The sequence below is a fragment of the Manduca sexta genome, chromosome 17 (assembly GCF_014839805.1).
Source record: "Manduca sexta isolate Smith_Timp_Sample1 chromosome 17, JHU_Msex_v1.0, whole genome shotgun sequence".
In the NCBI taxonomy this organism is placed as follows: Eukaryota; Metazoa; Arthropoda; class Insecta; order Lepidoptera; family Sphingidae; genus Manduca; species Manduca sexta.
In genome coordinates this window covers 11,220,484-11,248,296 of record NC_051131.1, presented here as the reverse complement: position 1 = coordinate 11,248,296, position 27,813 = coordinate 11,220,484, and the positions used below count along the sequence as shown (strand labels likewise).

The 27,813-nt window shown below is 34.4% G+C and overlaps 1 protein-coding gene across 1 annotated transcript; it reads left to right on the top strand.

The window, feature by feature from the left end:
* The first annotated feature begins 4,825 nt into the window (after positions 1-4,825).
* On the top strand, positions 4,826-27,195 carry LOC115445284 (fringe glycosyltransferase). The gene is given in 9 exon segments (XM_030171501.2): positions 4,826-4,963; positions 4,965-5,276; positions 13,848-13,896; positions 15,941-16,043; positions 24,806-24,953; positions 25,404-25,489; positions 25,580-25,650; positions 25,898-26,075; positions 26,710-27,195. Coding segments are annotated over 9 exon segments (1,047 nt in total). The 5' UTR covers positions 4,826-4,918; the 3' UTR covers positions 26,765-27,195.
* The last annotated feature ends 618 nt before the right edge of the window (positions 27,196-27,813 follow it).

The window sequence follows — 27,813 nt, the reverse complement described above, 5'->3', positions numbered from 1 at the left end:
TGAAGGAAAACATCGTGAGGAAACCTGCATATCTAAGAAGTTCTCAATAGGAATTTCGAGGGTGTGTGAAGTCTACCAATCCGCACTAAGCCAGCGTGGTAGACTAAGGCCTAATCCCTTTGAGTAGTAGAGGAGGCCCGTGCCCAACAGTGGGACAGTATTTAATACAGGGCTGATGATGATGACTATGTTATATTATAATTTTATAATGCCATTGTTAAATTCACTGCTCAAAAGTCACAGACAATATTAGAACGAACAAAATTTTACCGTGACTTTGCCTACTTTGACATTTGATAAATAATCGCCTATCAACGATGAAACTATAAATTGTATTAAATATTATTATTTTAATAAAATTGATTATATTCCCTGCTGAGTATTGTAATACTTTATACAAAATAAAACATAAACTTGCAAAGTACTGTAAATTATAATCATATTACATTCGAAAAAATGATAGAAGCAGTCCATTTTAATTACTATAACTAGTAATCAAATAACTTGATTTATTAACGGTAACGCTCCAGTGATCTTGAAAGCACATTAAATAAAAGATTACCACAAAGTTTTGACACATATCACACAAATAAGACATGCTAAGCCACTAATTGATATACGTGATTGTACAACTGGAAATGACACGCTGATAATATCAATAAAATTATCTTATGGTGTGTGGTAATACCAGCCATTATTACTATTTCACTAGCTGCTTTGCGTAGTTGTAATGCCTACGCGATACTAGTACGAATACTGGGCTGAGGTCTTGGGTTCAAATCCCGGGTCGGAGCATAAAATGGTATCTGGTTTTTCTAACTTAAAAATTACTCAGTCGCAGCTCGTAGTGATGAAGTTGGCACTATGATACTCCCGTGCCTCAGAAAGCGCGTAACTACACCTAATCCTGTCCGGTCATGTCGGATTACTGTCTGTCTGACTGGACTATGAGATTAAAGGAAAATGCACCTATTGTTGCGCATACACTTATGGACATTGATATTGGCCGCCGCGGCCGAAATTCAGCTAGGGGATTAATTCATTCATTATTTCACTACTGGGAAAGCCTTCTCTACTACTGAGAGGTTTTAAGCCTTAGTCCACCAAGCTGACCTAGTTGTATTGACAAGTACAGAGAACAGATCTTCGCACATTATATATTTTCTAGTATCATATGCACATTTTGCATTTAAATAAAAAATCTTTATTTTTGTAATGTTCTTATATTTTGCTCCAACAAAATAATAATAAATACACACACACATACACACACACAAACACACACATTAATTAAATATAAACGTACATTTCACAACACAATTTGAGTTAAGCCATCAACACCATTCCCGTTTAAGTTCAACGCATTAACTTCCCCGAATATGTATGGGGTTGTCTACAATAAATAGAAGCATTAACTTGTTATTGTTCCCACGATGGGTCGACGCATTGGCGTGTGCGATCCTCATTACGACATGCTTCCGCAATTAGCGATGGGATATGGTTTAACTTTCTCGCTCCCTAAAACTTCAACACGATACGTTAGTCATAATGACGAGAAAACGCTATGGGAATCCGTATCATATTTTTTTACATGATCAGTTGAAACCTGTATAGGTTTGTATTGAATAATTTATTTAATAATTTTGCAGCGCGTCGTTTCTTGCAGCTGTTGCACTAGACACATGACACAAAATGGCGCTAACTGTCAAGTAATTTCAATTACTTTACAGATGATTTATTTGGGGAAATTCTTGGAATTATAATAATTCTATGAAAATGAAATAATATAGAGGCAAATCGTGGCCGCTAATTTGCGTCGTATCTGGTACAAAAGTGGCAATGTGTACAGCACTTTAGTTAATTGTATTTATGTCGAGATTTCTTTAAATATATATGAGCATAAATATTGTAACGGTTGTTTTAAAGGTCTTTCTAGTTAGTTTTAGATTACAACACGCCAATTCTAGTAAACAAAATGCATAGCAAACAATTTTTAACTTCTAAATAAGTGCTGTTTCTAAAAACTCATTAATAAATGCTAAGTGCAAGTAATTACTCACGTTTAAGCATATAGTCAGGCTGTTTGCGGCCTCATATCATTTGTTTATGATATAATTGGATATGCTATATCTAGATGTATATATAAACAGAAGCAGATCTAGATACTAAACTTATTTTAACTGATGAACCTACTTATATAAGACGTGTTATTTAGTTATAAAGGTGTAAATTTAATATCAGCGTATTATAAGAGGTAATAATCTAAACAGTGATTTTTCAGAATACATCTCATAGAATTTATCTAAATAACAGTACAAGGCTATCATTATACCCTAGAGTATAAACACGCTGTGCAAATTGCCAACATTAAATACACCAACACAAGTCTTAACAACATGCAGATATTACCACAAACGAGTAACAGAGCTCCAAAAGCAACAAAACATTCTAGATCCGAACCTGTTACCAAGTTCTAATTCCTTAGATGGTGAGAGCCTCTTTGAAGAGCCGACTTCTGCGAGGGTTGTGGATGCATGCACTTGCGCACCCCGCGGCCTTCGATATTAGGGGAGAGGGAGTCGAATGGAAGGGTTTTAGTTGGTAGGACGAATTATACCGGCGAGTCCGGTACAAATCCGTAAACGGATTACCTCGTGTTAAAAATATAAAAAAAGAAAAGACCCGTGCCTGCGCTTAATACCAGCAGATGTTGGATGATAATAAAAAACACAAAGTAACCAAAGGTGCTATAACCGCGGCATGTATCAGTAGTTGGCTAGTTGATCGGCTTATAGAAATTCCAATTAAAACTGATGCTGTAAACATGTCGTGAGCGGATCCAGTTTGGCGTTTAATTAGTTATAAACAATTTATTGCTAAGCGTATGAAGAAGAAAGTTTTAAAAGGTATATTCATTAATACTTCATTAAAATTGGGAATAAAATGCAGATGTTACTTCTAAGAATTATTTGATAACTGACTCATCTATTGTGTGCTCTTTGAACTATAACTTTGAAAAAAGAAGCATGTAAAGTATTTTTTTCGTTCAATAAATATGGCGAAAGAATGATATATCCAAAATAATATATTGTTTGATATAGTCAGGCAAAGATTGGAAGTGATTAGTTGTATTAGATGAATAAATTAATTTGTAGTGCTTGTGATTCTTTTATTTTTTTTGTGTTCCATGTCTGGGAGGCTCGGTAAGTTTTATAACATATCACTACACTAGTATATGTACATAATAGACATCTAGGAGAAAAATTGATGGATTCGTTTGAACATCTCAGATGTTTTGTTTCTAATTCTAACTTCGATTTATAAAATTTTATGGACCTTGCTTACTAAGTAATGATACTAGGGCTTTTAGAACTTAACGTACGACCGCAAACATTATACCAGAAATACGACCGCTTTAATGGTGCGAAAAAGAAGTGAATAATTACCACTTGCCTGTTTTTCCTCGTTCCATAATTTAATCTACATTGTTCTATTAAAAGGCACTGTGTGAAATATTAAGAACAATAGAAGACAATACGTGCGCACTGTTCCATTATCAAAGACAGTTAAATTAATTTTGAGAACCTTTCTTTTCGTGAGCCATCAACTTTCATATTCATCTTGATTATGATTCCTTCGTTAGCTGTTTATAGGCGTCTGTTTTTTTTAATGATCATAACATAATGTAAAGACATTTTTAAATTTTCGTCATGAAGTAGATATCATCAGTATCATTTAATTTGATAGTTTAAATTTAAGGAATTTAATGCCAAGAACTTTTTATATGAATGAAAGGTAATTAATTATTTCACATCACAATAAAAATGATTTTTATTATTGAACAACAGATAAAAAGAAATTATTTTAAAGGTGAACATTAATCATTTTTAAATATATGGACTACTTAGTAACAAGTGATGCTCATCCAATATTACAAATTTACGCATAAGTTTCAAAGCACAATTTTAATTCACAACCTACAGTACGTCCTCTGTTACAAAAAAACACTTCGAAACAGTTTTCTAACATGCTTAAATTATCTAATTTGAGTGGAATTTAATGCAACAATGACTTGCTTCTAATTTCATTACCACCCACGGACGGGACGAGGTCTCGCAATGGTGGGCTTTACATCGACAGTCGCGCCAACAAAAGACCATTGTTCATCTATAGAAACAAATTAGGATGATGACAAGAGGATTTTAGAGGACGACGGGAAGCTAGCGTCACGCTATTCTAGCTCATTACTGATCGTTATGGTAAATTAGGTGATTGGAGCTAATGAGACAAATATGAATTCAATATCATCCGGTTATTTCTTGGAAGGCAAATTGATTTTGATGCTTTCTTCCTTATAATTTAGCTACTTTATATTTATTGGTAAGTACTTAATGGAATTTGGTGAGTTATAAAAATATTCTTATATTTTTCATAACAACGCTCTTCAAACTTGGTGATCAGCATAGGTTTCTAGGAATTCTAAATTACCATTGCATTTGTTGTTTAACTGAGCACAAAAGTTATTTGCAATTCAAGTAACTTTCTACTCATTAGAGATAAGATTTTAGAAAACCGCTACAAGCGAGCGTCATAACTTAATGCATGCTGCAAATAATTTAAGAACATAGTTTATGCGTATCTGTAGACAACAATAACTTGAACCATTGACAAGGTGTCGCCGCCGATGGCGATGCAGGCGACAGACAGGCGCACGCGCAGGTAGGCCCTTCTGGATGAGAGAAAGAGTCAGAACCAACGGCCCTCTCGCTCACACCACGTGGTGGGGCAGCGCGATCGCGGGCGTATGCCCACCGCCTGCGCTACATTTTTATTTAGTTTGTAACCGTTCCTTATACGAATGCGTCGTATGTAACCGTAGAACGATTTACTGTTTGTTTTGTTTCGATAATATCAACAGATGAGTGTAAAAGTGCTGAAGCTTTTGCGAGCTTATCGGCGCCTGAACGCCAGCCGGCCTTGGGATGGGCGGGCGTAGGATGATCAAGGCGGCAGCAGTGCTGATAGCTCTAGGATACTGCAGTTTATTAGTTTATCATGGGGGTGTTAATTTCAACTTCCAAGAAACTAGGCCGGGAGGTGTGCAAGTCTCTGACCTGTCGATAGAGCCGGTGACTAAAACAACAATCGATGATAGTGGACTGAACAAGAATATAACACTGGATGACATTTTTATAAGTGTGAAAACAACAAAACATTACCAGTACACGAGATTGCCGATCATATTGAAGACATGGTTCCAATTGGCAAAGCAACAGGTGAGAGATTTCTTGTAATAAAGTGAAATGATTTTTCGTTCTTTAATTTAGAAATACTTGTTTTTAATGAAGTAATATAAATATTAAGTTTTATAAATTCGAATGCTAATATGAATATAAACATACCAATTGTCCCTAATATTAAATTTGATTTACAAGAAGGAATCCAACCGTGTTATTCCAACTCAAATGTTGAATCTTGAATCATTGCACTATATTATCTTAAGTAACAATATTTATTATGCATATCTATTTTTGTACAAGTTCAATAATTCAATAAGCTACATGTGCTGACAAGACCTAAGAAAGTTAACGATAAAGTCCGTGTGTTTTTATCTTTATTATCCATTATATTCAAATCAATGTACGTGATTCTCTTTAGTTATTCTATATTGTTTTTCTTGCAAATAGCACATGTTGTTCTAAAGGCATATATCAAATTCACAAAAGCAATATTAATGTATCCTAAAATAACGATACATTTGACCTTCGAATTGATAAGAGTATGAATTTACTGGCAAATCTCATCGTTTTTTTTTTTGTTGCAAATAAATTTATATTTGCTTTCACATAGAATTTGTATTCTTATTTGAAATATGAAATGTTTTGATTCTAATCAATGCATGGACCACAGTTTTTGTTAATCAGTAAAGGCATGCGAGCTTCAACATTTCCTGTAGATTATCATCTTATTACCACTAATTATACCCATAAAATTTGTTGTATTCGTCAGTTTATAGTCTAAATAGCAAGTTTTACTAATAAACCAACTACTTAACAAATGGGGGGAAATTATATGGATAATTTTATTCATATTTTTGTTTTAATAACAGAATGTCACCAATTAATACATAAAATTTTACTTTATCAATTTCAAATTGCTTAAAAATATTTAAATTCAAATCGTTTCGTCTCGTACTACTATTATAATATACTAAAGGGTCATAATAACAAGACGACCCGCGGAGTTATAATTGGGGCCCGAATGTTGGGAACCAATAAGTCTTGGATATTATATTATGATTAACTTGGAAATACTTTCCAAATTCGGTGATTTTTGGATTAAATAATCAATATTTTAGAGAACCAAAAGTGTTAGGTCTCGGTCGCGTATACAAAAAATACCAAGATTTATTTATCAACATCAAAACTTAATTTTACTCTATAGTCCGTTTCTTCATTGGATTCATTTGATAAATATACGGTGAATACCTTACGAATAATGCATAATTTGTATCAACACTCCTTCCATGAAATAATAAAGAAACTTAAAACGTAGTCACACAAATCGTTCCTCTCAATTATAAAGTTAAAAATGAAGAGATAACATAATAAATACTCCAGTATTACACACTAATGAACACTGGAACATCGCAATCGAAACCTGATACAACGATTATACCAAAGATGGTGAAGTTGAAAAAGTTAAAATAGTATCGACTTTCATATATACCGACCAGTTAGTTTAACGACTTAAACCCGTTTTTAAAACATCTAAAATCACTATCTGTTAAGCCTTTTGTGGGGTTAGATGTGTTAGTGATTAGAGGTAACAGCCAAAACAACGTTATTATGCAAAACATTTCGGTGAAGTCATTCTGTGATAAATGTCGTTAAACTGGATTTTTGAATAATCAAATTCGATTGTATTGTGTTGGAATATTTATAGATTTGGATAATCGGCGCGAATTCCAAAATGAATTAGAAAATCCATAATTAATTCTGTTATGCAATCATTAAACATATTTCGTATATTAGGAAGTTTATAAACCACAGAAACCGCAAAATTCACTTTAATCGTACTTTATCGCTTGAACATTGCGCAAAATACCTACCCATATATCATATCATTATTTATGTACGTATGCAAACAATAGGGAGTGGTTGAAGTCGTGCAGCGCCCGTTTAACTCGCGTTTCCTGAATCTGGAGCGTGCATAATCAACCGTTAATCCGGCTCGAAGGACCGGCATAAATAACTATTGTGCATAGACCGCGGAGCCTGCGCGGGCGCAGCGCGTGGCACGACGGCGCGCGCGCGCCACGTGACCGCACCGCGCTTGTGCTTGCCCTTTTAGGCACAGTAATTGTATATTTTTTTAAATTATTGTAACTGGTTTTATATGGTTTAAGTTAATGGATTCGTGTAATTCTGGACAAGTTTTTGTTATATTTGTTCACAATTTCTTACTCGCCGTATCAAATTAGTCGTACATGTTTCTATAAGTATTATAAATATTGATTTCGACATACTTAATTTCATATTATTTTATCGGGTAGTAATAATAAAGTAAAGTAAGACGACTTGATAAGGGCCACAGGAACACGCTGGATGCAGGCCGCTTTCGACTAGTCCACCTGGAAATTTTTGGGAGAGACCTATGTTCAGCAGTGGACATTATATAGCTGATGGGGGTGACGATGAATAAAAAAAATATATTTAAAGTGCTCATTCGTGCTCGTTACTTCATAAGCTAATTCATCTGACCGTACATTTTTGCATTTTTCTCCATTTTCGTTTATCGAAATACCAATTAGACAACCAGCTTTGAATCTAGCTTTCTAAATTGAATGCAACCGTCACTTTTAACAAAAAAAAAAAGGTTTTGACGATCCACGCGTGTCTATTACTGCAACAGTAACATACCATGTAGACGGTCAATAAAAAGGTCGAGGTATCAAATTAATAGTGGTCCAGTGAGTAAATCTTTAATCCAATTAATGTCAAGCAAAAGCATAAAATACCGGTTTCTTAGATTTCACACGATGTTATCAGATTGGCCCGACATGGTATTGTGTACATACGCTGTTTGCCGGACTAGTTAATATCCGGATCTCTCTTCAAAGCTTATCAGTTTGTGGTTCCTAGAAGTTGACTGTAAGGTCTATTATTGAAATTTTATACGAGATCCAAGAGTCGTGTTGGTTGCGTTTGACGAAATTCAATATCGCTACCAGATTACACTGGATTTATTATGTCAGTCGCAGTAGTAATATCGGCTTTCGATACAAGAAATAATGATTCAAGAATACATCATGTTAAAGAAATTTTTAATTCAAATTCTCAATTTAAAAAACCCTAATGAATAATAGAAATACAAAATATATTTACAATATTTACATACTATCGGTGGACTGGGCTAGAAGGCCCAAAGTGCGCTCATTGTGCAGGTGGGGGGTATGAATTTCGTATCAAGTAGCGGAACTTCGACCCCCCTCCACCCTTGAGAATTAAAGAACACCTTGAATTATTTAAAAAAAAGCATTATACGCCATAGAATACTTGACAGTCACCCAAATCTAGATACCTTTGTGATATATCAGAAATTCCACCACCGTAACTAAACACGTCGCGAACTGTGTATGCCTAATGCTATTTACGGACCTGAAAACTGGTTGCGGCTCTAGATTCCACCTGGAATGGACATGTTCCTGTTGGAATTATTGCACGAGAATTCCGTAGACGTTTCTCTAACCTATTACCATTATTAATAGGGTTTGTTTTCGTTTTAAATATAGTATTTATTAATTTATGATTGACTAACTTTTGCTAGCGACTTCGCCGCGTGAAGGCGTTTTCGGGATAATTTATTTTTCCGACATACTTGATTTGTATCGATATATTTTGACCAAGTTACACAGAATCATTATAAATTGTAGTTATGTGTTATTCTGATGTATAACCAACATTACTGTAAACTTTCATCCAAATTCGTTCAGTATTTTTTTCGTGAAAGAGGAACAAACATATGTATATCCATACATCCATCCTCACAAACTTTCGCATTTATAATATATTAGTATTTATTCCTGACGTTATGTTAATAATCGTAGGAAAATTATGTAAAGTTCCTGTATAATTCCATATAATTTGCTGAATAATGCATCGTGTATTATATGTTTTGGGAATTCGTAAAACACCAGCAATTTTAAATCAGGTATTTAATTTTAGTATTCTGTTCATGATTTACAAATATTATACCTTAAATATGATATTTCATATTTTCCGTGAAATTCCCCAATAATTTAATTCTGAACAATTTTAACCACGCTCCTGTATTTCATCGAAATACTCTGTAAATAAAAAGTTTGCTCCAGCAATATTTTCCAACAAATTAAACTGGAGATCAATTACATAGTGTTTGAAAAATACAGCAGTTATTTATTTTTCATTCTTTAATATTGATTCACAACTATTTCTATTTATTTATTTCCACCTACAACAATTTTTCAGGCCCAATACAATGGTTTAGTACAATAGGGAGTATAATACTTTATTATTACTTATGATTACATAAGCGGCTGTTGTGACTTCTGTCTTTGATTTTGAGGTTATAGGCAATATAGGATGAAAACATAAGAGTACCTGTATTCAACAAATGTGCAAACGTACGTGCGTATAGTTACTTGTTCCAATTTCAAATTTTCTCGGCAGTAAATCGAGGCTGCTCTGCGGTTTAGGGTGATTCGGACATGCTGGTTTCACACAGATTTATTCGTGACCGGCGTACACGGGCCTTATTCTCTACACCACACGTTATTTTGAAGTGTGTTACGCACATAACGCACCGTGTCGCGTTTAAGACAATAAAATTGGCATACAGGATACCATTCCACGCTAATTTCACGAAGATAACTTAACACGGTTGTGTTTCGAGTTTACACTGTTAACGAATATTTATAATTTCGAGTTTAAGGAACAAGGCCTTATATGTCTGTTGTTAACAACGTAATTTATAGGTTACGAATATATAAAACTGCCGTGCCTTTCGGGCTTGAAACGGTCTGACTAGTCGATGCATATCTTTATTAGAGCATCAGAAGCCAAAAAATATTTTTTTTAGACTTTTTGTCAGTCTGTACATTTTTATACGCATCACACAAAAACTACTACTTGAAATTGATGAATGAAGTTTTCACCGATGTATTGCTAGAGGTATAACATAAATTATATGCCCTATTTTATCCCGAGAAAATATAAAGCGGAACTTTTATCTGACTTACTAAATAACAAGGGGAATCACGAAACGTAAAATTATAAATATAGGACTTACAATCATATTGACCACTAACAGAGAAAACAATAACAGCTAAATAATAGTTCATTCTAGCTATTTTAGTTCAATGTAAGAGGTGTTTATAAGGCACGATATTGCTTGTCTGGTGTGTTCCGTCAACAGGCAATAAGATTGCGGCTTTTCCAACCTAAATACTAATGCTAACATGACTCCAACATGCGACATTAGGTGCATTTCGATAATGCTTTCGATATTTGAACATAGAACTTATTTACATTTTAAACAAGTACCTATTTGTTTTGTAATGTTTTAGATGCTATAATTTTATTCATTTAAAATGTTATCACATTTTATAACAAAGCACTTAATAATTTGTGTTATTGACTTTAGAATGTTAGACATTGAAATAAAACTATTTAGGATCGGAAAAATAGTTTCATTTCATTTCAATGTTTGTAGACGTAGATAACATATATAGTATATACCTATACGTAGCATTTCTTAGTTATTTGAGGATTCCTATATGGCACCGGTATAACCAGTGTTGAATTTTTTGTTTTTTTTATTGCTCTAAATGACGAAACGAGCTTACCGCTCGCTTGATGGTAAGCGATACGACCGCCCATATACAGTAGAAACACCATCCAACACCTTGAATTACAAAGTAATGTTTGGTATTCCATTGCACTCGATACCTGAAGTTAAGTTTTATTATATCCAGTAGTTATACTAGCAACAATGTCCTTTAAACCGGAACACAACAGTGTCTACACACTGATGCTTGGTGGCAGAAATATACATTGCGGTACCTATTCATGCGGACTCTCACATATGACCTACCACTTGTGTAATTACCACCACCACCGTATAAATACAATGTTAGAAATGAATGCCCTTCTAGCCGAGTTTCGGCCACGGCGGCCAATCTCAACGGAGGTCAGCCAGGTACGCAGGATATATTTTAGTGCACAAGTGTGTGCACAATACACAGGTGCACTCTCTGTTCCTTCACTCTCATAGTACGGTGAGATGGCAATCCGACATGACCGGAGAGAGATCAGGCGCAGGATCAACGGCTTTACGTGCTTCCCGAGGCACGGGGGTATCACACCGCCAATTTCCTGACTCCGAGCTGCGACTGAGTAATTTTTAAGATTGAAAAACCCAGTCACAATTATTTTGGTCCGACCCGGGATTCGAACCCAGGACCTCAGCGCGATAGTCGTACTTGTACCGTGTACAATTACAACCACGACTTACCACCGAGGCAGTCATAATTAAATTAATGTTAGAAATAACATATAATCCAATTGCCAAACTCATTAAAGATTCCCGCATATTAGAATCTTGTAATTTCCAATGAAATCGCGTAAACGACTAAGCTGACCAAAATTTACGATGCGACAATAAAGCTTAGAAGCGATTCCATTACGAGCATATTCTATTTGTTTTGTTGTTATTTCGAATATCATTTTTCAGCTTAAATCCTAAACCATTTTAAGGCATGACATACTTTTGCACATCTTTCAAAAAGACTTATTAAGGAATTTAAGAGATTATATTGACTGCCTCGTTAACGTTGTAATACGGTAGGACTGCAGTGCTGAGGTTTCGGGTTCGATCCCCGGGTCGGCCAGTGATAGGTTCTTCTACTCAGTATCAGCCTTGAGTCTAGAATTGGTGCCTGATATGACGACAGACTCGCCCTCCTTCACATGGGAAGAAATACACATTGCGGAAAGTAGGTGACCATTTTAGGCCTCTACATACCCCTTAAAGGACTAAAGGCGTGAATACTCTGTGTGTATACGTACTTCAAATATAATATAAATATGATTTCTTTTAAAGCAATAATTATTGTACTGCGTGTGTGTGTGTTCAATGCTTACATATTGTATTATAATAATACTAGCGACCCGCCCTGGCTTCGCACGGGTGTAATGCTGATATACACTACAGAAAAACTGTGAACGTTGTATATAAAAACATAGCGACCCGCTCTGGCTTCGCACGGATATAACATAACAAAATAACAGTATTTCTCCACTATTTAATGGATGTTATTATACATATAAACCTTCCTCTTGAATCACCCTATCTATTAAAAAAACCGCATCAAAATCCGTTGCGAAGTTTTAAAGATTTAAGCATACAAAGGGATATAGGGACCGAGAAAGCGACTTTGTTTTATACTATGTAGTAATGTGATACCTATATTGTAATTTCCAGAATACATTCAATGTGTTAAACGATTCCAAAGATATAATTTTGAATGGAAGCTCTGTTCAAAGTCAATTTTAATTTAACTGTATGTACCTTAAACACTTAATTCAAATAACCGAGTGAATTTATAGTAAAATATTAACGCAAGATTATACGCGTAAAGTTATTTAGCAAAATTTTACCACGTACGGAAACCGAAATAAACTTTCAATATTTACACGCGGCCTTCCAGGTATCACTAATACATTATGTTATGAATATTGGGTATGTTTATTTATCTAGGATGTTTATATTTGAATAATTTCGTAGAACGCTGTATAGCGAGTATAAGCTTTTGTTTTTATAAAGATAAACTTTGTTTTAGCCGCCATTTTGAATAAACGATTACAAACGCTGTTTACATCTATCTTTAAAATGAACCAATCAGAATAAACTATTTTGACATGCTTACAAATGAGCTATTTTGATTGGTTCACTCGGATTTGGATTACAGATTGAGATTAGGATCGCTTATTGAAAGCTGCTGTAAGTTGTAAACATTTTCGACTTTTTAGATTACTCGTCTTTGAAATAGGCAAATACTGCGTACAATAGTAATCGCAGAAGGTCCTTTAAATCTGCCTTCAAATTTTCTTTTTTTTATTGCTTTGAATAATAAGACGAGCTTGCCGTTCGCCTGATGGTAAGCGATACGATCGCCCATAAACAGAAGAAACACCATCCAACACCTTGAATTATAAAGTATTGATTGGTATTACACTGCGCTCGCCATATTGAGAAATGAGATGTTAAGTCTCATTATGCCCATTAGCTACACTGGCTGCAATGTCCTTCAAACCGGAACACAACAGTGACTACACACTGCTGCTTGGCGGCAGAAATAGTCATCGCGGTGGTACCTACCCAAGCAGACTCCCACATATGAGAGACCTACCACTAGTAATTCCCATTCAACCACCTTAGAAATAGTATCGCATCCTCAATTCTCTTAGCTTTTGACTGTTCAAAAATTATCATTATCTCGTAAAATTATTGCTTTAAAAGAAATCATATTTATATACTAAGTACTCAAAAATATCTTATACACTTTGATACGTATCCTCGTACTTTACAAATATTCCTAACGCATCCCTAATGGTGTTCATTAAACGTTTTCTACTTTGTCTCCTCGTATTTAAACCTCTAGAACATTCGAATATAATTCAGTAGTGAATGCACACAAACTGTGACCGCACTAGTGAACGCACGTTGCCAGTGCCTACCGACTGTCCCAATAAATCCTGACTCGAACGCTACAGGAATTTACTTATTGACCATTTCCTTTGTTGCAGACGTGGTTCTTTACTGACACGGAAAATCGACAGCACCAGAATCAAACAAGTAAGTACAGTATTTAGAATGTTGAATTATATTATCTGTAGTGAAAAAAAATGCTGTATATTTATAAGAGAACTTTTCATTTATTGAGAAACAAATAGTGTTTGCCCATAGTAACGTTAGATGAACTATCACAGTTAATTGATCGTGGAATAAAAAAAGTAATAATTAAGAGATGACTTTTTATATTTGAATTTTGTTGTCATACCATAGCCTCTATAGAATAAGGAGTACCACTATTATAACTAGTTATATTTGTTCTAAAAAAAAGAATGCGTAATACTATTAAGAATTTAAGCTAAGTACAATGGAAGGGATAATTAAGATGTGTTTTTATTTGTACTAAAAGAAATAGCCTACATGTAAAACCCAATCAGTACTAATACGAATACTGGCCGTACAGCATTTCCAATAAAAGTTTTACTACTATCCCATCTGTTAAACGTTTCATCATGTACGATTTGCAATTTAGTTTTGTTTATACAAAGAGTTCTACGATTATATAGAGCGGACATTAGGAAGATTTTCATACAACAATTTTGCACTTATGTGATGGGTATTCAATCGATCATGAAAAAGCAAAAAATCTATGTAAAATACTTCATAATTTTTTCATAACATGATTTGCACGTTTTAGTGCGAATATTAGCATATCTATATATATAAAAATCAATTGCTGTTCGTTAGTCTCGCTAAAACTCGAGAACGGCTGAACGGATTTATCTTATCTTGGTCTTGAATTATTCGTGGAGGTCTAGGGAAGATTTAAAAGGTGAGAAAAATTCGAATAATTGCCGGGAAAATCCTCAAAACAGCATTTTTCTATTTCCCATACAAACGTTTTCTAAATAAAATGGAGAGTCAATTTGTAATTTATTACCGCTGCATAAAGTTCAAATTCGAGTGCGCGTTGGAGGATCTAATATCGCGTTCTGAAACTCAACAAAAGTGAAAGTGAATCGCGAACGCGACAAAATTGCATAGTCTCAAAATACATAGTACATAAATAGTGGTCGGCTTCGAGAAACTCAATTTTAGCTAACTTCAGTTGTTAATATAATATATAACTCAAAGGTGACTGACAGTGATATATCAAGGAACAGCCCAAACCATTGGACGGATCGGGCTAAGACTTTACATGCATAAAGCTACTATGACGTAGGCATCCCCTAAGAAAGGATTTTGATAAATTCTACCCTTAAGGGGATAAAATAGGGGATGAAAGTTTGTATAAATGTTCTTAGATTTTCGACTGATTGAACTGAAATTATAGATTGGGGATAAAATTAGTTTGAACCTATAAGTACCGGGAAAATATGTAGCAAGACTTTTATCAAACAGTGGAATTTTATCCTGGAAAACACCTTCACGCGGGCGAAGCCGCGAGCAAAAGCTAGTTTTCTATAAATATATTATTTTTATATTAATATCTAAGGACGCTGAGACATCTTGTCATACGGACATTTCAAATAAGATAGCGACTTATTACCAATTGGTAATAACTTTTGAACTTTTTTTGAAGCGGCGATAGCCTAGTTGGGTGTGGAACGGACTGCCGAGACGAATGTCCGCAGGTTCAAATCCCAAGGGCACACAGCTCTGACTTTTCTAAAAAAAATCATGTGTGTATTCTTTGTGAATTTATCGTTCGCTTTAACGGTGAAGGAAAACAGCGTGAGGAAACCTGCACATCTGAGAAGTTCTCTATAGGAATTTCGAAGGTGTGTGAATTCTACCAATCCGCACTAGGCCAGCGTGGTGGACTAAGGTCTAATCCCTCTCAGTAGTAGAGGAGGCCCGTGCTCAGCAGTGGGCGAGTATATAATACAGGGCTGATATTAATAACTTTTGTAGCAAAAATTTGGCCCTGATGTCCGATCTATATCTAACTATAAATATACTAATATACTTTAATTGTGTTTATATGAGTCGTTTGAATCTCTTAAAATTTTCTGTGCTTCTTTTTATATGAAATTGACATTGCGTGCAAAACCACGAATAGATAGATCTTAGTTTAGTTGACATCACACTGTTTGTTTGTCCACAGATGGCCACATGGTAAACACGAACTGCTCAGCGTCGCACCAACGTAAACATCTATGCTGCAAAACGTCCGTCGAGTATGACCATTTCCTAGAAAGCGGTAAGAAGTGAGTATATTTTTCACACTTGTTATTGGATTTTAATTTCTATTTTACGGTTCGTACGGTTCATAACTTACCGTTATCTATAGAAATTGACTCAGATAAGCTTTGGTGTTTGTTCAGCGTTCAATTTACTTCAATAATTTATGACAGTATCGGATATTTTTGAACTCAAACTCATGAGGATATATTTCCTTGTTTGTTTAGAAGTTTAACAATTTCGATTGTGTGTTGTAAATTTAAATATAAAAGACAGCCACAACCGAATTGAATTGGAACATTTTCTATAGAGATGGAAGGACTCTTTTTCCAATAATCCTCGAATATCTCAAAACCTCTCGAGGTACGGAATTCAAAAGACGTCATTTGACGTTTTTCGTTTACATCTACAAAACGAAAAACGATCAAAATAATACAACGTGCCATAGCACATAGATTTATAGAATCTTAATAATAATATATGAATCCCTTTATTTACCTATATTTACCGATTATAATTAAACCTGGCTTCTTCAGAGAAAGTACTTGCAAGGTGTATAAACCCCAACTAGAGTAATGTTTCTTAAACGGGCCTCTACGTGTTGGATCCATGTCCCCACGCAAGCCTTCCAAAAGGACCGGCCTTTATGCCGTGATTTCCCGCAGGAAACATATATGAATCTCTTTGGCTAAATCTGTATTTACCGATAATTATAACCCGGCTTCTTCAAGCCACAAATGAAAAAGTATCTTCTAGATAAGCATGCTCGACCGTAAACCACATCATCACTTACCATCAGGCGAGAAAGAGGTCAAACGCAAGCCTATATGTTGTTAAAAAAGGGAAGTTTTAGACCATGTATATTCAATGAATTTTACAATGCATCCTCACTCAGGAAATAGATTTTTATCATTTAAATAAACGTTTTCTATTCAAAAACGCAACGTAACCAGAAATTAAAAGGATTTTTTGCGGTAAATTAATAACAAACATTTTTCGCAAACATGGCAAGAAAAATCCAAGGAATACATTTACGATTCTTGAACATGAGTGCAGACACATTTAAATGTTATTTATGTCTATGAAAGTTGCATCTACATTTTTTGTTGAAGATAGCGTACAATAATAAATGAACGAAATGCCTCGTCCATCAGAACGACATATGCGGGCAATTATAATGCAATCAAAACTACTTTTCTCGATCTAAATGATAGTCTTGCTATTAATCAAGGTGGTAATTATGAACTGACGTATGAGAATATAACAGCGCAATTAGAAAAAATATATATATACAAAATATTTATATATGTTGTAATTGGTAACTAACAAGTAGAGATGAAACCACATTATGATTCTGATGGGTATTTTTATAACATTAATTACATAAATAATAAAGCATCTTATAACTAGAATAATGCTTGAAAATTATTGTAGTAGAAATCAGATTTTAGTGGTACTTTGGTAGCCCAAACTCTCACTTAGCCTTTAAAATACAACTGTCCTGTGTTAGTTACTTCACATTGATATTCAATGTGACAATGTTACTATTCAGGTTAAGCTTACCCATTCATTATAAAAGGAATACCAGCCTTGTATTATATACTGTCCCAATGCTGGGCACTGGGTCTTTACTGTTATGGTGGACAGACCACACCTTCGAAATTATGAAGAATTCTCAGGTGTATAGGTTTTCTCACGATGTTTTCCTTCACAATTCAAATTACCCATAATGTGTTAATAAACAATATATTATACATTCAACTTAGATAGTTCAGAGGTGTATGCATTGGGTTTAAACCTGTAGTCATTCTTCTTGGCAGTATATTCCATTTCGGACTAGACTATTTTCAGCTTGGCACTATTATTACTTCCACTTCAAAAATATACAGGATCATTTCGACATTGTGTTAATAAATCAAACGACATACACATCTTTAATTTTGTTAACATTGTGCCAAAAATCATCCACCAATAACAAACAGTGTCACAAAAAGACCCAGTTTTACTTTTCTTTTTTAATTCATGGTTTAATTCGAATATGGCGTGTGCGTGAGTTTTGACTGAAAGTATGATATTGATGCAACGAATTCTATTAGAGTAGTAGTGGCATTTGGGCGTGTAAAATCAAAATTGTTTATTATTAATAATAATTTTATTTGAAACCTATTTTTTTTTACATTTACGATTGGAGTATATTTTTATAAAGTGTTATTCTTTAATGATTATGTGGTTTCGTTTAGGAACGAAATCTTAAAATGAATATGATAAAAAAATCTTTTGCTACTTTGTAAGAAGTAAATGTAGTCGATCCTTCTGAGCGATATGTAACCCGTCTTGTATCAATAATCTGCAGACCTGTGCCTGCATCCAACGGTTCTTTGCGATATTCATCAAGCCGTCTGTCCGTCAAGTACCGTATCAATGTTGCAGGAATATATAATACTAATTTTAAATTCCATAGTTTTTATTGTTTTGGCTGGAAATAGGAGGAGGACCTCACCCTAACACAAAAAGTAGTAGTTTGCAAGATATTTTTTTTATTATTTGCAATATTATTATGTAAATTAAAAAAAGATTATATACGGAAATAAATTTCCAAGCAAAACTCCTTCAGACAAATCAATATAAACAAAGATATCAACATAGATTCTGTGAAGTCGTGTTTCGCCTTAAGAGACGCTGTAATAAATAAATACACGCGTAACTACAGAAAATAAGTATTTTTATATGAAACATTTTCCTAAATGTCCCATTAGCTACGAATTGCTTTATTAGTACTGTTTACAAGTAAATTCACTTGGTTTCTTAATTGTTACTGTTTGTCTCAATGGATCTACATAATGAATTTCTTAACACTGACTGAAAGACAACCTTCTTAAAGTCGAGGCCTCAGAAACATAAAAATTTTGCGCATTTATATGTAACTAGTTGTCCCGATAGATGTTGTCCCGTCTTAACTATGAACTTGCAGCGCGCTTTCTGTCAATCGCTGACAGTTATTTCAAACAATTGACAGTTATGAAAAATTAATATTGTCGTTAAGTTTTCTTAAATTTTCTTATTTTCCGTGCAATTTTTTGAATTTTTTCTTTCATAAGAACCTTCTCCTGACAATAACAAACACAACAAAAAAAAATTAGTGAAATCGGTCCAGCCGTTCACGCGTGATGCGATGACCAAGGGAAATAGAGATTATTTTTTATATATATAGATGTAAATAAACAACATGAGAGGACTTTTTGGAAATTCATTCCCTAGTAGGATTAAATCCCATTGAGCACGGCTAGTTAAAATTGTATTTCATTTTATACGCTTCCCAGTTACAAACATTAATTAATACATATTAAATGGTGCGCCGAATTTATTATGCCTTTGAGCTCTGCCCGATTTATATTTTGTTTGGAAGTTAACCGACCGTATCACGAAGTTTCCCCACTCTGTGGTTAACCAAAATCAAGTACGGGTTAGTTTTTGTTTTCACTCAAAACAACGCGCTCTTAACTTCTGTTTTTTTAGAAGCCTTGCTCGATAAATATTGGATATGTGGTTGTTTAACGACGGTGATGATCTTTAAAAAGAATGTTTTCAACGAAAATTTAAATACAATCTTGTTTTATGCACATATCTCAGAAGAATTTAATAACACAAAATGCAGTACGAAACAGCCTTACTGACGCAAATAGCACACGCCACACGAGCTCGGCTGAAAGGATTCGCGCAGACAAGAAATTCCGGCAATGTGTGAAGCAATTTTAAAACTAGATTCAACTTCTCTGCTACTCCATTCAAGAAAAAATCTCTTTGTCACGACCCCGTATAAAATGTGGTCGCGGTAAAAGAAAAAGTGTAGTGCCATTGAAAAGCTACCTGTAGAATTTGCACAGTCATCCACTTTCGAGGGTTTTCACCAAACTCTGAGCAACTTGTAGGCCTTTTTAATCTGTGGACAACGAGCAAGCTCGATGTTTGAATACACACAACAAACGTTAATGGTTTTTGAAGAGCAATCCCAATATTATTTCGGGCTCACAATAATTTTCACACGTTTACATAGAGGAGTGACGAATGTTTTTGTAGAGCCTTTTTTGTTTCGCCTCACTGTTTGCTTTGTATGCACCCCGAGGTATTACAAAGTAAACACAAGTAAAGAAGTGAAATGTCGGCGGCATCAAAAATAGAAAGGTTTCAAATTAAGTATTAGATGGAACGCGAATTAACGATTCGGCACGGCGAACGCTTGAACCAAACATCGTATTGTATCGAGACGGCGATTAAGTGAGAACGTTTATTCAAAGCGCGTCGCGGAGGCTCATTACACGAAGCCATTAATTTCCTTTGCTTCAATTTGTCCACGCATCAATTTGTCCATAAAACCGAGACTGAAACGGTCGTAATAAAAGTCGACCGCGGTGATCTTTTGTAGGCACTTCTTCCGTGACGTTTTCAAATGGACGACTTGAATGATACCAAAGCCGCATGATTCGAGTGTCGCAAGGTCAAACAGATCGTTCGCTTTTATGTCAGAAATAAGGGTACTAAAGTGACGGTGAATCAAAGTATTTTACGAGTTCATTTGTTGAACACGTCGAATGCCTTAATTAAATCTGACTTATTTGGTACAAGCTACTGTTTATTACCTTTCTAGTATTGAGTAGAAGAACTGGTCATTGAATTATGTTCATTTTGCAACTCAGATGTAACTATAATTATTCTATTTCTTTCTCAAGTATTTGAAATACTATTTATCATTCTTGTTTGTTGATTTCTTCATGTCTGAAGGTGGTGCCCGCTTGGTAAACCTTAATGGTGGCGCTGACGAGCTGCTTCCACTCCACCTTAACTTGTGACTGGGATTCCCATAACCTCTGATGGTGTCAGACCATCAAGTAGTTGATCGGCCTCTAGGCCTTCTGCCGTCTACTCACCCACTACAACCAGCTTATCCAGGTTGCTTGACTGTCTTCTTGCTACATGGCTAATGTAAGAAAGGATCCGCTGGGGACAGATTGTGAAGAGTCTGATTTATTCTTATGCTGGCTGGCATCATACACAATTTTAAAGCCATTTTTTATATGATGGTATATTATTAAACTATGTTTGATACATGCTCAAAGACATCGTTTAATACTTTTTTAAAATAAAACACACGTGTTAAACTTAGCCGAACCTTCTTTGGTTTCAATAAAAAAAAATATACCAAAGACCTTAAATACAGAGTAATCGAAGGGTTCGTTTTTTACCGGCCCCAGGTGGGCCGTAATAAGATTAGGGTCGACGGATTTAAAATATCTAGACGTGTCATATTTATATAATTTTTCAATAGACTTCATAATGTTATGTTGTAATAACACTAATGTTAATTGACATTTTACTTTTTAATCACACATTTAGCCTGCAATTTAAAAAGTGTATTATTAACTTATTATTTTATTAAAAAAAAAAATTATCTTAAAAAAAGTCAAGTTATAGATTTTTTTTCAAATTATCGATAAAAGTATATTACAAAAGTTAGTCCCGTTTCATTAAAAGAAAATATAAATAGGATTTGATACCAAAGTCAAGGACACAAATAAATATCGCGTATCGTACAAGATAATCCCCTGTGACTGCTAATGCAAAAATCGAGTTGAAGAGTCAATTCCCATAGAGATTAGATAAGATAATGAGCACCGCCAATATTTTTTCCGGGTCTCAGTACAAATTTGAAATTTTTGCAGAAGTATTTTTTATGTTAACGCGAATTTAATATTTATAATCATTGTAAAAAAATTGTTTTGGGATTTTATCGTATTTTTTTCTTTTAATTATAATTTTCTCCTAACTTTTCAGACTTAGTATTATTGTAAAATGTAGGTAGATATTGTAAAATTGACTTTTCGGAAAATCAAAATACCTCAGTCCGCCCCGTGACTGTGATGACTGCAGTCTTCGAAATTTCGGAAGAAAATTATAACATAAACAACCATAATAAAATTCAAAACCTACTTTTCTAGAATTTATGTAAAATCAAAATTATTGATCTAGCACTTAAGGCAATAACGCTATCAACTTGCCCGAAAATACTACACTACTAATAGTTGCTCCAGCAAGGAGGCATTGTAGTTTGTTTCAGCAACAGGTTGACAGCGTCAGCAAGACCCCTAACTAGTAAATTCATTGGCGTATTGTTACCAGAACTAATCGCAGGGTTTTCTATCAATAGTAGTCGAAGATTTTTTTAATCAGCTTGACATTTTTTTTATAATGGCGTGGCTAAGTAACCCCACTGTACCTGATGGTAAGCCGAGTGGGGTCCAATAGAATGTCGACTGACGAGAGATGATTACCCCTCGACAGCTAACACAATTATGTCGGCCTGTTTACACCGGATAACTAGGCTGATCCCGCAACAGGACACACGTACGTGGGCCACTATGGTGGGTTTTAACACTTTTTGGTCGCTGGTCGTTATCCAGGCGAATACAAAATATATCCTACCACTAGCAAATTGTGTCTGGTAATCAACTCTCGTCAGTGGATACTATCTGTATCCAAATTTCCTTACCATCAGGACTCAGATGCAGGTATGTTTACGCTACACGTATAAAAAAGAAATTTAAAAAGTCAAGTCTTCTCAAAGATTTCCATAACGAAATATATCAAAGTATTATTCACAAACGAACCATGCGTGATTAATAATAAATTAACGAGTTGTACTCAAGTTGTGACGAGAATAAACCCACAGCGTTTGAAATCCACGACTTTGAAGATACATTACTTATTCATGATCAAACACAACGTGATTAAGCTTTAGATTAATTGTAGTGTTTAATCGTGAAGTTAATGAGGCTGGTAATACTAGTAATATAAATTTATAAATCAATAAAATTCAATTACATACAGCATATCCGTTTATGGCAGGAAGGATCGATTAGTGTTTCTTGAAGCGTATATAAGTTATACTAAATTTAAGCTCTATTACTACTACTTACTACTTTACTACTTACATAGTTGTTTTTATATAATGAAGTAGATTGAAATTGCAAAGCCTCGTCTCCTTTCTCTTCAATATAATCTTTTACCTTGAAACTTCTGAATTATCATCAGATGTCTATCTTACACGATTGCCGCCATAGGCCGTATAAAATATAATAATGTCAAAGTAAAGTACTCGTCACAGTCTTGATCGTTCTTTATTAACACGTCATCGTGCCTTAATTCCTGAAGGGTTAGGCAGAGGTGCAACTAGGACACCCACTTTTCAACTGTTTAATCCCATGATATGATAGGAGGCAAGCATCGCCATATTGGGCACAAATTTTAAACTCGCTTTGAGTAGAGATTGAGTAGAAAAACCTTATATCACTTTTAACATCCTGGTATACGAACCCAGGACCTCGTGGCGTTGTCATACCGCGTACACCAAAGAGGCCTTTATAATGTTGACCAAATAAATCCCTTTGAAATTTTTCCCGCTTTCAAAAGTTGGTTTATTTATATGCCTATACAGAACATAATATTACGAATCACCGTACATTTGAAAGGCGACTCCACAAACTAGATAGTCGAATATTCCAGCGTACATTTTATCTGTGTCCAACTACAAAGTTTGGGTCGGTTGCTCGGAGAACTCGCCTGCGCTTGATAAATTTTAGACGTATATTTACATACATGCATAATTTTATCAAAGTTTTTGAATCTTTATTATGTTTCGCACCGATGTAGTTTGCAAGGCATTCTAATTTACATCTTTGGAAATAATGTTAACATTCAAACTTTTGTTATTATGCTACATGATAGACTTTTATGCTTCCCACGCAATATTAGCATTAACTTTTGAACACTAAGAAACATAACACAAAATGAAATAACACTACTATTATATATCTGGGCTAGGCTAAGCAAAGCCAGTTCGCATAAATTACCATAATCACCAAACTAAACTGTTTCCCAAGTTACAACTGCTCACACAAGGCGGAATCTATTAAACACGTGTCCCGTAGCACGCATTAACCGATCCTATTTCGCAAATGCAAACTCGATATGCAGTAACCTGATATAAATTATAACTCGAGTCTCAAACCCATTTGTCGTTCGGCGCACCGCAATATGCAACCGGCGCGGGCGCAACTGCTATTTTCCAGTCGTAATGTCGGTAAATTATAACGCAACGCTAATTGACACTGAGTACGAGTACCTACCGTGGAGCACAGCCTTGATTATATAGCGATATTGTAATTTGTGAGTGGTGAAGAAATTCCTGCTTTATAGCATTAATAATGGTTAGTCGCGTGATACAATTCACAATTTTTTACAAATGAATCGTGGACACGCGCGTCCTATGCGACTTAAATAGAACTGTCTGGTCTGATTTTAAAAGAGAAAAAAAAAGATGTTTACGAATGGTATTTTGTTCGGTCTCATTCGAAATTCAAAATCGCTATGCAATCACAAAGATTAATTGTGTCATAAAAATACTCATATTAATTTTATTGTAAGGACATTTTAAGTTATTTACGTTGGCGAACAAGCAAAGTCGTTATAATATCGGCTTATAAAATTACAGAGAATACTGTTATCCCGTTGGCTTGATATCTTCGGCATTTTATATAGCTTTATGAGATCGTTTGGATCGTTCCTTGCCTTTTTAATAGCAGCCATTTTAGCTGTCCATTCGGTATCGCCATGGTTTTTTCACGTAATGATCGTTAATTCTTATATTGCTATGGTCTTTGTTTATTTTTATATTTGATAATCGAAAATTAGCCTTAACCGACTGCTCATAAAGATCGTTTTCCATTTACAACAGATGGTTCTGCCACTTCGACGATGACAACTACGTGAACGTGCCGCGTTTGGTCAACATGTTGCAAAAGTACAACCATCAAGAAGATTGGTATCTCGGACGGACGTCTGTTTATGAGCCAGTCAAAATTTACAAGAAACCGAAGAACAAGGTACCCCATATTTCATTTCCAGAAATTGTAGGGATTTACATATTCGTGGAAGTTATCTTTATATTTGTTAGTCTGGATATTCAAATAATAATAAATTATGGCGTATGTATAGGCATAATTGGTGTTATCGTTTCTTTGCTTAATTGCGTCTATTAAATTTCAATTTTAAAACCAACATAAAAACATTAATTCAGCTAACCAATTAGTCATGGTTATTTAAATATTATATTCAATAAATACACCAATCACAATATATTTATTCGTAACCGCCATTCCTTGAATAGCTTTAACAGAAATTTGCAATGCATTCACATTTACTCTTATCTCTAACCCAAACAGTATCAGACAAAGCCATCAACTTATCCAGTTCAAACCATAACACATAATATTCCAATAAAACCTGCCTCCAGTAGATTTAGAACTTTTGCATAAAACTGTACTCTGTTCCAGTTGATGTTCTCGTTTTGGTTCGCCACCGGCGGCGCTGGATTTTGCATAAGCAAAAGTTTAGCTCTCAAAATGCTACCTGTTGCGAGGTTGGTATTTAAAACTTTTCCCATATTAAAATGCCTAGAAGTCTGTAGGATTAGAAGTTCGCGTAATGTTATTCTTTGTTTTTGTTACAGCGGGGGCAGGTTCATCAGCATTTGCGAGGGCATACGGTTACCAGATGATGTCTCCATGGGTTTTATCATAGGTATGTTTTACCATTTGGATAATTATAAGGAAACTTTTATATGGTATGACTTTTATGCGTATTGATGATTCACATCAATAAAATGTCTTCAGTCAGTTTTGTCTATATTATCGTCATATACAATTGAACGTAGATTTAAATTAAAATTTATTTATCATTACGTAAACTTTCAATTATCACGTATTTATCAATATTAGAAAAAAACAACTATTTATTTACCAGGTACTTATAATCACCATCATTACAGAACATCTGATGAAGAAGAACTTGACTTTAGTACCGGAGTTCCATTCTCATCTAGAACAAATGAAGCTACTTCCTCCAGAGATGTTCCGAGATCAGATCTCGTTCAGCTATGCCAAAGCCAAGGACGAGTGGAACGTAGTCAATGTTCCAGGGTTCGATACCAGATATGATCCTACCAGGTGAGTTTATATCATAATCTTTTATTGCATACAGACTAATATTGTTGTCATGAAAGTTACTAATATACTAATTTTGATAATTGGTACAGAAAACTTAAATTCCAAAAAAGGAGAAAGGCAAATATCTCTAAATTAATCTTATATAAATCTAATTGCATATGAGCCACCTATGACCAAAACCTAGCATATATCTATCAAGTACCCATATTGTCAGGAAATTAGAAAAGAAATGTCTCTGTATCTCCAATTGAAACTATTTCTGCTTTTAATACTAATACAACACTAGCCTCTAAAATAATTTCAATAAAAAAATAATGTAATCAGCGTAATGTAGATGTAACAAATCCAGTTTGATACATACATAAAAAAATATTATATCAAATCTGGTCTCAAGTGTTAATTGAATATGAAATACAGGTTTATCCAGATTCTAAAATATGTTACATTTCGTAACTTTGTTACGAAACTTTTTCAAAATAAACTATCGGTTCGAGTCGGGTTCGATTTCGATAATATCTAAACTGCTTTATAAACTTGTCCAAGTTAATTGGAACTTGTTCTAACACCGTCTGACACAGCAAATTAAATTCTCTGTCTGGTCGATGGAATATAAAATACATCTTTACTGTTTCAGGTTCTTGTCGCTGCATTGTTTTCTGTTCCCTCACTTTAAGTTTTGTCCAAGATAGCGTGTCTGGAAGCAACTGCCTCGCAAAATACGGAATCAAAGTTTTATTTACTGGTTAAAAATCCTTGTTACGAACTTGGAATTGGTGCAATAATTCCCGTAATGTAAATGACGTCAGCATATCGCGCAAGAATTGTGAAAGAGTAAACAATTATGACTTTTAGGTTGTGATATTAATGGAAGAGATGTGTAAAGAACTGTAGTAACCTTTATGTAATTGTTTTGTAAATGCTATTAACAAATGTATTTAAATGCTTTAGTTCTACATTAGTTTACATTATTCACTTAATCTGTGATATTAGTATAATGAATATTAAAATTGTAATTACTCGTAATTACGTGCTATAAATATTGTATTTAAAAATCTCCAAAAGGGAAAAGTTATGACATTGTTTATAAATTAAGTTGTTTATGAAATAAACAATTTGAAAATTTAATTGGTTGTACGTTTTATTGCTCACCGTGTCTAATTTGCGGCATCCATTAATTTGACGACCCCACATTTTTTCTCATTGTCAATTACAGAAACACCTTTACTTTTTATAGCTCTTGCTATCGTAAATATGTCGCATAGCGCAATTATTGAACATAATAAGCAATATAAATATAATATTACACACATTTACGAGGCATCATTTAAATTGTCTACACTAATATTATCATAGTCGAAAAGTTAAATTATCCAAAACGAGTTTTATAGTTGTGGAATAGTTTTAGACTGAAATTAAAATGAACACAAATAGGTTGTAATTTCAAACTCGTAAAATAAATTAACATTTCAAGACAAACTAAACTCTAATTACCATCGTCCGTAACTAAATTCTGACCATTTTCGCACACTTGTACCTTGACACTCTTATACCATTCTGATGGTTCAAATGATACGGTATCTTTATAGTTATCAAAGGTTTTGCAACTTATTTCACAAGCTACATTAACCTGAACCCGTCAAGCAAAATGTGGTCTCAACATCTTATGACTTCATAAATTAAGTAATTTGTGTCACTTGTCTTATATTTGGCGATAAAAGCTGTTCCGCGTACATTAGAT